At 47.4% G+C, this 14,544-nt stretch overlaps 1 protein-coding gene across 1 annotated transcript; it reads left to right on the top strand.

The window, feature by feature from the left end:
* The first annotated feature begins 9,286 nt into the window (after positions 1 to 9,286).
* On the top strand, positions 9,287 to 12,081 carry LOC136547291 (origin of replication complex subunit 6-like). Its single transcript, XM_066539248.1, has 10 exons — positions 9,287 to 9,523; positions 9,613 to 9,659; positions 9,742 to 9,846; positions 9,932 to 10,012; positions 10,202 to 10,313; positions 10,411 to 10,473; positions 10,598 to 10,685; positions 10,824 to 10,921; positions 11,534 to 11,627; positions 11,722 to 12,081. Exons 1-10 carry the CDS (start codon positions 9,404 to 9,406, stop codon positions 11,793 to 11,795), a joined length of 882 nt encoding a protein of 293 aa, XP_066395345.1. The 5' UTR covers positions 9,287 to 9,403; the 3' UTR covers positions 11,796 to 12,081.
* Positions 12,082 to 14,544: the final 2,463 nt, after the last annotated feature.

Below are 14,544 nucleotides of genomic sequence, written 5' to 3'. Positions count from 1 at the left end.
AGTTGTCACACACGCTTTACAGACAGGAGGACAGAGAGGCGGCTGAGACGACCGAGACCATGCATGCATGCATGTTACCGTGTCACAGGTTTCGTGCTACTTGGTGCTGACAACTCCAACTGCATTTTGCGCCAGTGATCACACGGGGTTAACATAACTGCCCGTGATGGCACAAAATGCCGGTGAGGCAACGAACGAAACCGAGTGCGCGTTACAACACCCGTGTGCCAACGTGAGAAAAGACACAACGTACAGAGAGAAAAGAAAAAAGGAAAAGGGAAAAAAGAAACAGTAAAAAAGGAAATCAGGCAGGCAAAGCCAAGCCAACGGTGTCCGTGTATGCTGCTGATCTCCCGCTCCCATGGGCGGGCCGCGGGCCATGGCAGTTCGGCGAGCTTTGCTTCGCTTGCCCAGGCTGGCCGACACGGCATGTTTCTCCATTAACTGCTCGCCGAGACCCCAGCGCGAGGATGCAATGCAATGCAATCGGAGCACGCACGCACACGCACTGCGTAATGTCTTCCGAGTACCGGCGGTGGTACATCGCAGACCGACCGACCCACCGACTTGCTGTCCAGCTTCCGTCCCGAACGTGTGCCTGCTCGCGTCTTTTTTTTTTGAGCTAAAATAAACTAGACCCACGTTGCTCCTCTGCTGTGTCAGTGCAGGCGGCGAGCGTACCACAGGAGCAGCGCGCGATCGGTCAGGGGATTAGGCCTGTCGTCATCTGTAGAGAGGAGCTCCGTGCAGATCGATCGGTCAGGAAAACACCCATGGATCGGAGAGAGTCGATCCTCCATGCCTATGCAGCATTCCTATACTGACGGAGCAATCATGCACTCGCCCGCGTAATGCCAAGCGTCGGGCCTCATCAGATACGTACGTAGGCGAGGCGCCAAGTCAAATGGAATTAGTCCGAGGCGATGGCGACCAGCAGGAGCAGTGGGGGCGGTCGGTTCCCTCCCGAAGAGGCAAATGCCGTCGACGAGGCGTTTCCTCGGTCGATCGACGCGGCCACGTTCGACCCTGGCGCGCCACCGAACGAACGCGACGAGCCGAACTGGTTGTCGGCGCGCGTTCCGATCGGCGAACGCGATCGCGCGAGCTGCCGCGGGGAACTCGCTGGGGGTAGCGGCGTGCTTGCCTGCCAACGCAGCCGCCGCCCCGCCCGGCAGCGCGCGGAAGGCGCGCGTGGGGTTGCTGCATCTGGCGGGCGGCGCGCGGGCTCCACGGCTCCTCCGGTGCCATCCGGTCCCCTCCTCGTCGTGCGTCCGTGAGATGCCCCGCCCAACGGGGCTTCCTGGTGCAATTGGTTGGTTGAATTCGCGCAGCGGCAGCAACGACGGTGCGCCGTACCGTACAAGGTGCCTGGCTGGCTGGCTGGCTCAACTGTTAGTCTGTTACTAGTGGCCCGGCCGGGCGCGGCCATCGATGCGTGTCGTGGCGTCGCAGGAGTCGGTACATGGCGCGGCTCGTCTCCGTGCGTGCGTGCGTGCCAGGGTAAACACGCACGGCCGACGCCAATCCTTTGGCACGGCGCATCCTTCCTGTCAAATCCTCAGGCGGATCTCTTTCCGTGGCCGGACGGTGCTCGGGGGTCCACGTCAACCGGTGCACGCCGTTCAGCCAGCCGTTCGCTCTAGTTACGGTCGTCACTAGGGCACTGCCAGAGTCGCCAGCACCAGTAGGCATGCAGTAGTTAGTGGGATCGACGAATTTTCTTGTGTTTCGACGTTTCTCTACTGACTGGTCTACATGCTCTTACATCTATTTTTGTTAAAATTGTTGCATTAACAGGTTAGAAGTTAGCGGTATGACATAGCTATTAGTGAGAGATAATGTGGATAGCTAGTTAAAGATGATGTGCATGGCATGCATGTTGAAATAAAACTTGTTTTATTTTATGATCTCACGTTTCACAAGGCCACCTTTGGCTCTTTTATAATTTGTAGTTTGGTCCGGCTTATATAAGTACGGGCCTATGTGGCTTTGCCGTGATAGGCTATTAGACTGAATAAACTAAACACACACCTGGAACACGGTCCAATTGTTTAATTTCTTGGTGCGTTGACAAATCAATATATGCCCCATTCGACTTACCTTATAATCCACTGTATTCGGCTTGTTTTTTTTTTCAGCCGGAACAGTGTTTTTCTCTCACAACAATTCAGCCAGAACAGTGTTTTTTAACCAATTCAGTCAAGTTTCAGCAAGCCGAACGTGGGCCATAGATTCTGAGAGTAGTGTGGACGCACCAATCGAAAGAATAAAGATACATAGTGTAGTATCAATAGGCTACATGCAGGTTTTGCAATCCAGCGTGCTCAATTACACTAAACTTGACAGTGATGTCCGTGGCACACCCTAATTTTAAACTGACCACGCACCTCGGCTCTTGAAATGCATGACATAATTGTGTGGATTTCTAAATGCCTTAAAAATCGGTCTAACACGGAAATAACCAATAATCCAAAGAAAATAAAGATATATATCAACATGCTATATATGTACGAACAGATTTTGTAACTGTGCAGTTAATACGCGTGCTACCTATCTACTCTTCTGTCCAGGAAAGAATGCAATTCTAGCACAGTATCACGTTTTAGAATCTTAAGTTTGACTAATTATAGATAAAAATATTAATATTTATGATATCAAATAAATACCATTAGATTAATTATGAAATGTATTTTTATAATAAATTAATTTAGAGTCATAAATACGATAAAAACTTGGTCAAACGTGGACTACTTTTACCGGTACGCAACCTGTAGTTGCATTCTTTAATGGACAGAGGGAGTACATTTCACAAATCTTGACCGTTAATTATTCCCGCCACACACGCTAAATCTTGTTATTTCTTTTGGTGCCTCCGTATTAATTCTCACAAGCTACGCTAGGCAAAAAAAATAATAAATCATATAAATTCCTATAACACAGCAAAAGTGCAAAACATCTATAATCTGGCCATTGAATTTGATCAAAAACTCCCAACCATGCATTAATTTTGTAGACTCAATGTTAATAGCAACTATAAGGATATCCCGCGCCTTGTTGCAGGAATCCCTTAGAAATGAAAGTGGTTGTTCTTACATCTATTTTTTGTTAAAATTGTTGCATTAAGAGGTTAGAAGTTAGTGGGATAACATGACTATTAGTAGGAGATGATGTGGATAGACAGTGAAAGATGACGTGGATAGCTTATATGTTGAGATAGAACTTGTAATAGAAATTAGCTTTATAAGAGATATAGACGTGTCCCTCGTTTCTGCCAACTTTCCACTTCCTCGTCTTTCATCTTTGAAAGGTTGCATTCACGCCTGCATTCAGAAGCGGGCACAGAAATTTGCTGAAGATGAGCTTCAAATCATTTTTAATCTCTACAGCCTCTTCGGTCTTTTATCGATTTTTTTTTAAATAAGAGGCTCCATTACACTACGCACAGTGTTGCTTCAGGCTGAAGGGTAAGACCGTTTTGCAAGGAAAAAAAGGCTGAAGGGTAAGACCGCATGCTACCAAGATCGATGCTAAGAAAATATCCCAACAGCACATCTTTAAGCATCGACGCTGGTATATGACTCGATGTTGGCTTTCTTTAACTCGGCAACGTCTACAGCAGTGGTATGACCTGGTGGAGAAAGTTTTAGCATCGACTTTTACCAACGTTGTGGGTAATCTTATCACGAAGGTGGTAGGAGGTCTTGAACCCCACTCGTCCCACTGCTAGATCCGCCCTTGTCTACATTATGTAGTTGCCGCTGCTCGCTACTCCCTCATGTCAAATTTATTAGGTGTAATATGACATGGCAAAATCTTCTAAATTACACGCTGATCATTTACTCATTTCATGTTATATTGTTTATGATTATGAACTGGTGATTATTGGATGGTAAATTTGATTACTAATCTGACATTATCAAGTAATAGTTGAAAACTATTGGCCAAATTAGTAGCCCAAGACTATAAATAAGCTTAACTCCGAGTACAAATGTGTGCCTTATAAACTGGACCGAAGGGAATACTAACCAATATCTTTTTTTGTAATGTCTATACTGCCTATACATGAGTTCTCCTATCAAACCACCCGTAGTTCAATTTAAATTTTAGGTTTAACACAAAGAATCACATCCTACAATTAAGTGGCATCCCAATTCAAGACATGGATCGAGTATATGGAGCATGGCAAGCAAGATAAACACCATGAGCCTGTTCGTTTCGTCGTAAATGATCGTGGATTATTTACTGCTAGCTGATTTGGTGTGAGAGAAAAATATTGTTTAAGCTTATAATCCACGATCGTATACGAGCAAGCGAACAGGCTGCATATCGCTCTATATATGGGATATAGTCAGGGCTTTTCTACAGTTTCTCTACAGCCTGCACGCTGTTTGGGCCCTTGGCTTGTACGGAGTAAGTGAAGTGTACTTGATTAGTGTCTTTCTCTGGGTGGTTTCTTTTTGGATGTTGATCGCTGTTAGAACTGTGGGGCAGTTTGTTTTTGGCCCATGTTAGCCGATCCCTTGGTGACCAGAAACGTGGAGGCGGAGAGTGTTTTGATATCTTAGTCTTTTGAACTTGTTGAACGTTTTAGCATCGACTTTTACCAATCGTTGTGGGTAATCTAATCACGAAGGTGGTAGGAGGTCTTGAACCCCGCTGGTCCCACTGCTAGATCTGCCCTTGTCTACATTATGTAGTTGACTCATGTCTAATTTATAAGGTGTAATATGACATGGTAGAATCTTCTAAATTACACATTGATCATTCATTCACTTCATATTATATTGTTTGTGATTATGAACTGGTGATTATTAGATAGTAATTTTGATTACTAATCTAATAATATCAACTAATAGATGAAAACTATTGGCCAAATTAGTGGTCGAGACTATAAATAAGCTTAACTCCGAATAGAAATGTGTTCCTTGTAAACTGGACCGGAGGGAACCAATATCTTTTTGTAATGGCTATACAAGAGTTCTCCTATCAAATCACCTGTAGTTCAATTTAAATTTTAGGTTTAGCACAAAGAATCACGTCCTACAATTAAGTGGCATCCCAAATCAAGACATGGATCGGGTATATGGAGCATGGCAAGCAGGATGAATGCCAGATGACTCCATTATATGGGATAGTCGCTTTTCTACAGTCTCTCTACAGCCTCCTCGCTGTTTGGGCCCTTGGCTTGTACAGGGCACGTGAAAAGTGTACTTATAGGTCTGTTTGGTTACCGGCTCCCTTCTAGTCTGGCTAAGAATTAAGTCAGGCTAGCCTAAGACTGTCTTTAGTAAGCTAAGATGGATTTGTTTGGTTGCCTACACTATCTAAGCCTAGTTAGCAACTAGTGTGTTTGGTTGGTTGATTTGGCTTGGATGTAGTCACCTCTTCTTTGTGCAGGTAAGTTTACCACCTCTGAGACAAGTAATAGAGGTGCCAGGAAGAGAGAAAGACGCTACAGAAGGGGAGAGAGAAAGACGCTACAGAAGGGGACAGGTGATGAGCCGAGAGACACATTCTAACATAGAAAGATAACAATCTGCAAAGGAGGGGCGCATCCAAAAGCAACCTCCCTGCCTAACCAGGCAAAGAAGGGTTTAGGAGAAAAAAAAAGGATTGCTAACGAAGACTAATAGATAGGCAAAAACCTGCATCAGGCAAAAATCTTTGCTTCAAAAGCAGAGAAGGCCAGTAGTGCAAGCATCTAATACTTAATTATCAATGTAATCTGACCAAGTGCCCAATGGAGGATGCAAGCAACTTGCCCATAACCTCATCCCGATTATCACTGTAATCTGACCGAGTGTCCTACAGCCTATTCGGCTGGTGCTGATACGATCGTATACGATCGTAGATTATTATTGTTGGCTGGTTTGGTGTGAGAGAAAAATATTGTTCTAGCTGGAAATTTACGATCGTTTACGACCAAGTCAACAGGCTGCTAAGCCCAAATGACAGCTCATTCAGTAAAGTCCAATGACAGCTCATTCAGTAAAGACCCTTAAACTGTAACTGAATAAATGGACCTGAAGGGCTCAGAATTACACTGCCAAAGCCATGACTGATGTGACAAATGAACGAGTTTCCTGCAGAGTTAATGTCCGAACATTCAGCTGTTACTGAATTTATTAAACTTCAGTTTGGGTGACTTAACTGAATTTACTGAACTACAGTTTCAGTTTGCAAGTACCCTACTTTGGAGCTCTCTACCTCCCACTCTGATCCGAGTTAGACTCTGAACCTTTAAGCAATGTTGTAGCACTCATGTAGCTCTACAACATGGTGCAATTGGTTTAGATTTTTGCTAATTGGATCAGGAGATAGAGATGGGAGAAGATGGATGTTTCAGTCGATTTTTGTAACGCCATCAGGCTCCCGATCGTGGCCGACCGAGTCAGCGGCGCGGCGCCGCCGTAGCCCTGCTGCTGCCCGCGCAGCCTCGCGCCCGCGTCCAGGAACTTCATCAGGTAGCTGTAGTTCTTCTGTAGTTCTTCTTGGCCAGCGAGTTGGACGGCGAGAGGAAGCTCGCGGGGCCCCTCGTGGGGGCCGGGGCGTCCATCAGCGAGCGAGCAGAGGAGCTGCTGCTGCTGCCGCCTGCCCGCGAACGTGTACCCGTACTTCGCCTACTCGGCCGACCCGTCGTCGGTGCCCCTCGACTACGCGCTGCTGCAGTCCGCGTCCGCGTCCTCCAGATCGAATCAGGGAGCTTGGGCGATGGCGGGTCCGGGGCGTGTCGGGGCGATGGCGGGTGCACGCGCGTGCGCCTGTGCGTCAGGGCTGCGACTGGGGAGGCCGCGCCGCCGCCTACCAGAACCCAGGTGAGCCGCGCGCGGAGGAGCGCGACGGTCCGGGCGGAAGAGCTCGAGCGGAGGAGCGGGGGACCGGCGAGCGGAGGAACGCGGGCGGTGACGAGACTTCGACGGCGCCTTAGCCAAGCCTGGCCACGGTTCCGTTTTTTCAGAGCCTGGCTAAGATTGGATTACCTGGACATAGCTATAGACGGTTTACAGGCAACCAAACAATTAGAAATTGGCTTTCTGAAGTTAGTTACGGGTTAGTCACCCAATCAAACATATCCACAGTGTCTTTCGCTGAGTGGTTTCTTTGAATGTTGATCGCTGTTAGAATTGTGGGGTAGTTTGTTTTTGACCCGCGTTAGCTGATCGCTTGGTGACCAGAAACATGGAGACGGAGAGTGTTTTGGTATCTTAGTCGTTTGAACTGGTTGAACATTGTAATTTCGGTACAGTCATAATAAAATTCGGTTTTAACCATTGTGGAAAAAAAAGTGGCATCTCAAATCGCTTCCCACTCCCACACATAGCAACTGGGTGTCACTCGCCTGCATTTTCATACCATTTTTACCCAGGTGCGGCTACTTCCTCTCCAAATCATCACCCTCCTGCACATGACGCTTGTTGTGGTGCATTGCTCGTGCACCGGACGATTTTACAAGACCATGCAGCCTGTTCGTTTCGGCTCGATTGTTCATATCTGACTTATAATACATGGCTTGAACAGTATTTTTTTCTCACACCAAACCAATCAGTAGTATTTTTAGCCACGACTTATAAGTCAATCCAGCCGAAACGGCTGATGATAGGACGGAAGATAAAGGACCAGTATATAGCAAAAGCAAAGAGGAGAGAATGGGAATGATAGTTACCGATATAGGATGGGCGCTGCCGCTGCAGAAGGCATGGGGATGGCACAGAATCACTGTTCACGTGAACAGTGATTTCGTGAGTGGGCTGGCCAGCCAGCCGAACAGCCAGCAACTTTCCCGAGCCAGAATCGCTTGCTATCCGCGGCGCCAATGGATTCCCGCGCGCGGGCTTCGCCTCTCCTGCGCTTGATTTCCTCCGCGCGCTAGCCTCTCAGCGCCCCTTTGTCGTGCTCCTCTTTTTCTTCCCATCCCGCGCTGCTTTTTCTCGGCACCTGTGTGTTCCTCTCTCCACGACGCGGATCCCTTCAAGGTCCTCGGAATCGTGCCGAGGCACCATGTCGCACGCACAATCAGAAGGGGATCTGATGTCCGCGAGCCACGACCATGGGGACCCCAATTCTTCTGAACTCCACTCGTTCCCCATCTTTCTCGGCTGCCAGCGGTTGGGAGCGACAACAGTTCTGTCGTTGCCTTGGTTGCAAAGTGCAGGGGTACTTGGGCTGCGGCGTTGAGTTCTTCCTCCCAACGCTGCCCCAGCTGCATCAGCCCCTTGTCTGGCATGCATTCCGGTGAGATCCAAATAGCTAGATCCAATTTTTTGATTTTTTTAATAATCAAGTCAACTCGAAATGTACATGTGAGCTCAGATGCAATTTGTGAATAGGTATCTATTGTAATTTGTGAATAGGTATCTATTGCGAGTACTTGAAAATGAAAGCATTCTTGGCAATTATGGTCTGTAAATAACTCAGATTTGGTGAGCTCTAAATCATGAAAGCATTCTTGCTACTTTAAGACAGTACAGTTTGACTAGTTGCAGTAAAGTGAAGGGAGTGATTGTGCATATTACAAATTTATTTATTGAACTAGAGTTTGTGTATTTCAGTAAGTTTAGTCAGTTTTTTATGTGAACAGTATGTTAGCCTCTTCCCTGTGATCATCCAATCGCAGCAATATAGAATTCATCATCATCATCCGAAGATGATTAATCCACCACTTCATTCAGTAGATTGAACTCAGCTTCAGAATCCATTACACACCTACGGCTCTAGGGCAAAGCTGAGGCAAGAAATACACGATGGGTTGACCTGACAAATCCTGAACGCATGAAGTGCTCGCCGTCGTCGACTACTGCTCGGCACCGCCGTCACACCGAGCGACCAGGCAGGGAGGACCGTACCAAGTGGTGCGCCGCCAAGGGGTAGCTGTGCGTTGTGACTTTGCGAGCAGACCTGGCGGCGTAGTCGTGCGCTGCGACTTTACGAGCAGACCTAGCGGCAGACGTATATTACGAGCGGCCAAGGACCAACCGTCAGGATGATGTGGCCCATTTAAATATACAAAAGGACCATATTTAGCCAGGCTGCTGTAGGTGTAGCACTCATCTTTTTAAGGGCCTTTTCTATTTTACATGGTGGCTAAATCAAGAGATTTAGCATCCTGTAGGAGAGGGCCAAGAGATGTAGCGTAACAGCAGATGGCCCAACCGCCCAATGGTTCAGCCCATCACATCACGCCAACCCCCCACCTTCCTGCTCCCAAAGAGGAAAAAACCCAGTCGAGACATGCTAGGCGCGAAAGGCTACGATTCCTCCTCCCGCCATTTCCGTCGCCCGCCAAAACGATCCCGAAACCGCCCAGATCGCGACTATTTCTCCGCGCCAAAATGCCCAAATCCGCCTCCCGCTCCCCGTCCCCACTCCCAGCACCGATCCGCGCCCCTCTGACGCGCCGGCGGCCATGGACATGTCGGCGATCGCCGCGCGCCTCGGCCTCTCGGGGTCCCGCCCCGTCATCCGCAAGGCCGGCGAGCTCCGCCGCCTCTGCGACGTCAACTTCGACTCATCTGTCCTCGGCATCGTAAGCGGCCCGGACTGCCCACCCTCTTCCCCGATGTCCCGTTCTTCTTCCGCCGCGCGGACGTGCCTCTGACCTGTGTGCTTTTGCAGGGCGAGGTCTGCAAGGCCATCATCTGCCTGGAGATCGCTACGTCCAAGTGAGTCTGGATTTGCTGGTCAACTGTTCGATGAATTGCCCGTGTAGGGAACTTTGTGTCATTTGGTTTGTTGGTTGCTCAGGTTCCAGGTGATTTTTGACCGCGCGGAGGCTGTGCGAATGAGCGGGATGTCTGAGAAGGCGTACATCAGATCATTCAATGCGCTCCAAAATGGTCTTGGTGTCAAGTGTGCTTCTCTTCCCTTATGTTTCGCCGTTCAGAGCGTCAAATTCCTACCCTGTGATTATTAAGGTGAGAATTTGCTCTTGTAGGACGACTTTGGATATGCGTGAATTGGGCATCCAGTTTGGTTGTGTCAGGTTGATACCTTTCGTTCAGAAGGGATTGTCTCTGTAAGTCTTCTCTCATGGCAGTCCGATTGCACTTGCATCAATATTTGAGGGCCTACTGATTGTGAATTTTGTCTCGAGACCACGAATTGTAGACTATGTCACTTGAGCTTCATTGAAACTGTGCCCAAGTTAGCAAGTTGCAACCTGATGTTTCAATGTTATATTGAGGGTAGATTTCATACAATTCAGCTATAAGGAGCGCTTCCTTGCTGCATTGCCACCTTCACGCCGGGCAAGCACTGACTTTGGTCGCCCAGTGTTTACTGCAGCAGCATTCTACTTATGTGCGAAGAGGCACAAGGTACTTGCCTGTTTTAGTAACATTGTACTTTGTTGTTCTGCAATGCATAGGCGATTTGTCTTCTTTAGTGCTGAAGCTTTCCTTAATTTTCTTGTAGCTCAAAGTTGACAAACTAAAGCTGATAGATCTATGTGGCACATCCAGCACTGAGTTTACAACGGTACAGTTTATTCATATCCTCTTTGTATGTCTGTGCATAGCTGCAATGTGCACTTGTGCTGTGTGCTCACTTGAATTGGTTACTGTACATATGCTCTTTTCTTACTTTCCTGTTCTGATTACAGGTTTCAACATCAATGACAGATCTCTGCTTTGATGTTTTCGGGATAGCCAAGGAGAAGAAGGATCCAAAGTCCATCAAAGGGAACAGAGGTACCTACATACTCATTGCTGATCCATTCCTTACATCATTGAGTTATTAATCCACTTACATAGCGAAAATACATGCTACAAATAATGCTTTGTGTTGCTAACTCTCCATTAAACTCCTATGTTTTGTCCTTGTTGCAGAACTGCTGGATGTTTTGCCAAGCAAAAGGAAACATGAAGATGACAGTGATTCATCTGCATCCAATGAATCCTCAGACGATGATCTAGATGAGCTAGATGTATGTACTAGATTACTTCTGATTGCTTATGGATTACTGATCTCACTTTTCTTTTGAATTGCATCTAAAAAATATCTTAGTAAGTACTGGAGTTTAATCTGCATTTTGAATTGCATGTCATGGAACACAACTACACTGATATGCTTTTCCTGATGAAAAATGGTTTTATATTTAATATGTAGTAGTCTTCCTGTTTGAAATTTTTCTGCATTGTAAAAGTCGCTACTAGTGCAGTTTCTTGTATATGGCTTTCACCTGCATGGAACCCTGTCCACATCCTTTATTACCAGGAGTATATATAATCCTGGTTTGATCAATTAAGGTTGGCTCAAGTAAGGTTTATGTACATGCTAGATGTCTGAAATCCGAATAAACTGAAAGACACACAAAAACAGTACTGAAAGATGTCTTTTCTTCTACAGCTGTGCAATTTTGATGGTTCCTACTATATAATAGTGTGCAACAGTAACTGCATCTAATCGTTTCTTCTATGCCATGGTGTGTTAAAGCGTGGTCTTGTTGCATCTACACAGTTTTCCTGTCGAGGTTACTTCTGCAATGTCTATACGGATTATTTTGGGCCTGACCGCTGTCTGCTTGTTCTGATGTCAGTTACCAACCCACAAGAGGCGCAAGAAGATGGAGAAAGAAGCATACAATGATTGGAAGTCGTCTGTTCTTTCGTCGAACAAGAAAACCAAAACAGGTTTGTGCTTTGCCCTGTTCTGCATCCCCAACTATTTATTAATTTTCTCAATTCAACCTCATGTCTGACGAGATTAGTTCCCTTCCGTTTCCAGACCCTGCCAAGCCTAGGAGGCAAGCTCAACTTAACTTCAAGAAGCCGGCAGAAGTACCTTCTGCAGCCAACTAGATAAACCTGAACCCTCTTCGCAACAAATGGAATTGCCGAGACTGAAAGTGGTCTATGCTCTATCCTCATCGATTTCCTTCTGAACGCAAAGGGAAAAATCGGACGCCTTTGCTCCTTGTTTTTATTTATCTTTGTGACATAACTTATTCATGAAAAATGCTGTTGGGCAACGTCCGGGTGTAAATGACGTTGATATCCAGTATCAGGGGTGTTTGGATCCGGTGACTAAAATTTAGGAGGTGTCACGTGAGGGTGTCGCATGAGGTGTTCGGATACTAATATTCTACAACTAAAAAGAACAAAGTGTGGATATTTTTTGGTGCGACATTTGTTTTGGTTCGGCCGTCTGCCTATGCCTGCGATTTTACGACATCTCTCGCATGCTGCGTCCTTTGGTGTGAAGAAAACACGGAAAGTCTTGACCTTGATTTGCATGCGCTACAAATACGGAAAGTTTTGATCCTGATTTGCATGCGCTACAAACATGGAAAGTCTTGACCCTAATTGCCTCAAACAAGAAAAGCGATTACCCACGTCTCACGCTCGATCATACTATCTCCGTGCCATAAATATGAAATTCTTACCCTGATTTGCATGTGCTACAAACACGGAAGACCATCATCGCTTTTCGCTGCACGAGCGAACACGACTTCTTGGTAGGACTCAAGCGCGTCACTTGTCGCTGCATGGAGATGATCATCGCGCGCCCCATTCCTCAAGCTCCTGCACGATCGAGCCACCCCAACTTCTTCCTCGCCGTGTAGTGGAGAAGCAACAACAATGGATCATCCACCATCTGCCTACCAGTGGATGCACCTGTGGCTACATCATCGATTGCCGCAAGGTCGCCGCAAGATCACTTCCTCGTGCGATCTCCCTTCCCCGTGCGATCTCCCCTCCACGACCTGCTCCATCGTCTGGTCTGTGCGCCCGCGCCGTCATCCTCCCCGTGTGCCACGTACACTGCCGCCTCCACGACGTCGCGCCGTCGTCCTCGCTGTTCGCCCGCATCGTGCACCCGAAAACACCGCCGCCTCCACGACGTTCGCGTTTGAAAGGTCCTTATGGCTAGAGGGGGGATGAATAGCCTAATAAAAATTTCTATAACAACACTTAACAAAATGGTTAGACAATTATGAGGCGAAGCAAGTGTTGCGCTAGCCTACTCAAAATGCAAGCCACCTATCATAATTTTAGTTTAGATAGTAACTATGAAAGGTCCTAATATGGCTAGAGGGGGGGTGAATAGCCTATTTAAGAACTACAAATCAACTAGAGCAATTTGATTAGTAAGACAAATAGCGAAATGCAAACTTGCTCTAGCTCTACAAGAGTTGCAAGCCACCTATCCAACAATTCTAGTTGCAATGATCTATTGGCACACAATCTACTTGACCACTACTCACTAAGAGCTCTCACAAATGCTACACTAAAGAGCTCCACTAGATATGTTTAAAGCACAAGGCAAGCTCTCAATTCTAATTACACTAAAGAGCTTGCTATATCTAGTTTGCGGAAATGTAAATGAGTAAGTGAGACGATTATACCGCCGGGTCGTGGAGTGAACCAATTACACGATGAATATATAGCCAATCACCGGGAGAATGCAAATGACAAGAGACAACCGATTTTTCTCCCGAGGTTCACGTGCTTGCCAACACGCTAGTCCCCGTTGTGTCAACCAACACTTGGTGGTTCGGCGGCTAAGAGGTGTTTCACAAACCTCGTCCACACGATAGGACACCGCAAGAACCGACCCACAAGTGAGGTAACTCAATGACACGAGCAATTTACTAGAGTTACCTTTCGCCACTCCGCCGGGGAAGGTACAACTCCCCTCACAATCACAGAAGGCGGCCACGAACAATCACCAACTCGTGCCGATCCTTCACCGCTGCTCCAACCATCTAGGTGGTGGCAACCACCAAGAGAAACAAGCGAAATCCGCAACGCAACACGAATACCAAGTGCCACTAGATGCAATCACTCAAGCAATGCACATGGATTCTCTTCCAATCTCACAATGATGATGGATCAATGATGGAGATGAGTGGGAGGGCTTTGGCTAAGCTCACAAGTATGCTATGTCAATAGAAATGGCCAAGAGTTGTAGCTTGAGCCGGCCATGGGGCTATAAATAGAGCCCCAATCAAATAGAGCCGTTATACCCCTTCACTAGGCAAAACGCGTTCTGACCGGACGCTCCGGTCAGACTGACCGGACGCTGGCTCTCAGCGTCCGGTCACTCGATGTCAGCCACGTGTCCAGACTCAACGGTCATCAGCCTCGACCGGACGCTACTCCTTCGAACTGACCGGACGCTGAAGCCCCTGCGTCCGGTCGTTTACAGTAAGCTCCCGAGCATGACCGGACACGTCCGATAAAACTGACCGGACGCTGAAGCCCCAGCGTCCGGTCGTTTCCAGTAAGCTCCCCGAGGCATGTTTTTTCGACCGGACGCGTCCGGTCCACCTTGACCGGACGCAGACCAGCGTCCGGTGCTCAACCCCAGCGACTGTGCCGTTTGACAGCTCGACCGGACGCAGCCTTTCAGCGTCCGGTCGCTGAGTGACCCAGCGTCCGGTCAGTAGACCGACGCCAGCATCATTTCGACCAACTCCATTTCAACTCTAACTTCTTCACCCTTGCTCAAATGTGCCAACTACCAAGAACTTTGCATCCGGCGCAATAGAAAATAGACATTTCATTTTTCCAAAAGCGCCGAATCCCAAACCCATCTCAACCCTGC

The sequence above is a fragment of the Miscanthus floridulus genome, chromosome 3, assembly GCF_019320115.1.
Source record: "Miscanthus floridulus cultivar M001 chromosome 3, ASM1932011v1, whole genome shotgun sequence".
Lineage (NCBI taxonomy): Eukaryota > Viridiplantae > Streptophyta > Magnoliopsida > Poales > Poaceae > Miscanthus > Miscanthus floridulus.
This window is presented reverse-complemented; position numbering and strand designations above follow the sequence as displayed.

Excerpts from the sequence above, each read along its gene's own strand:
- LOC136547291 (XM_066539248.1), top strand. The coding sequence starts at position 9,404 with ATGGACATGTCGGCGATCGCCGCGCGCCTCGGCCTCTCGGGGTCCCGC. Across the intron at positions 10,474-10,597 it reads CCAGCACTGAGTTTACAACG|GTTTCAACATCAATGACAGA; the intron begins GTACAGTTTATT and ends TTCTGATTACAG. Across the intron at positions 11,628-11,721 it reads GAACAAGAAAACCAAAACAG|ACCCTGCCAAGCCTAGGAGG; the intron begins GTTTGTGCTTTG and ends TTCCGTTTCCAG.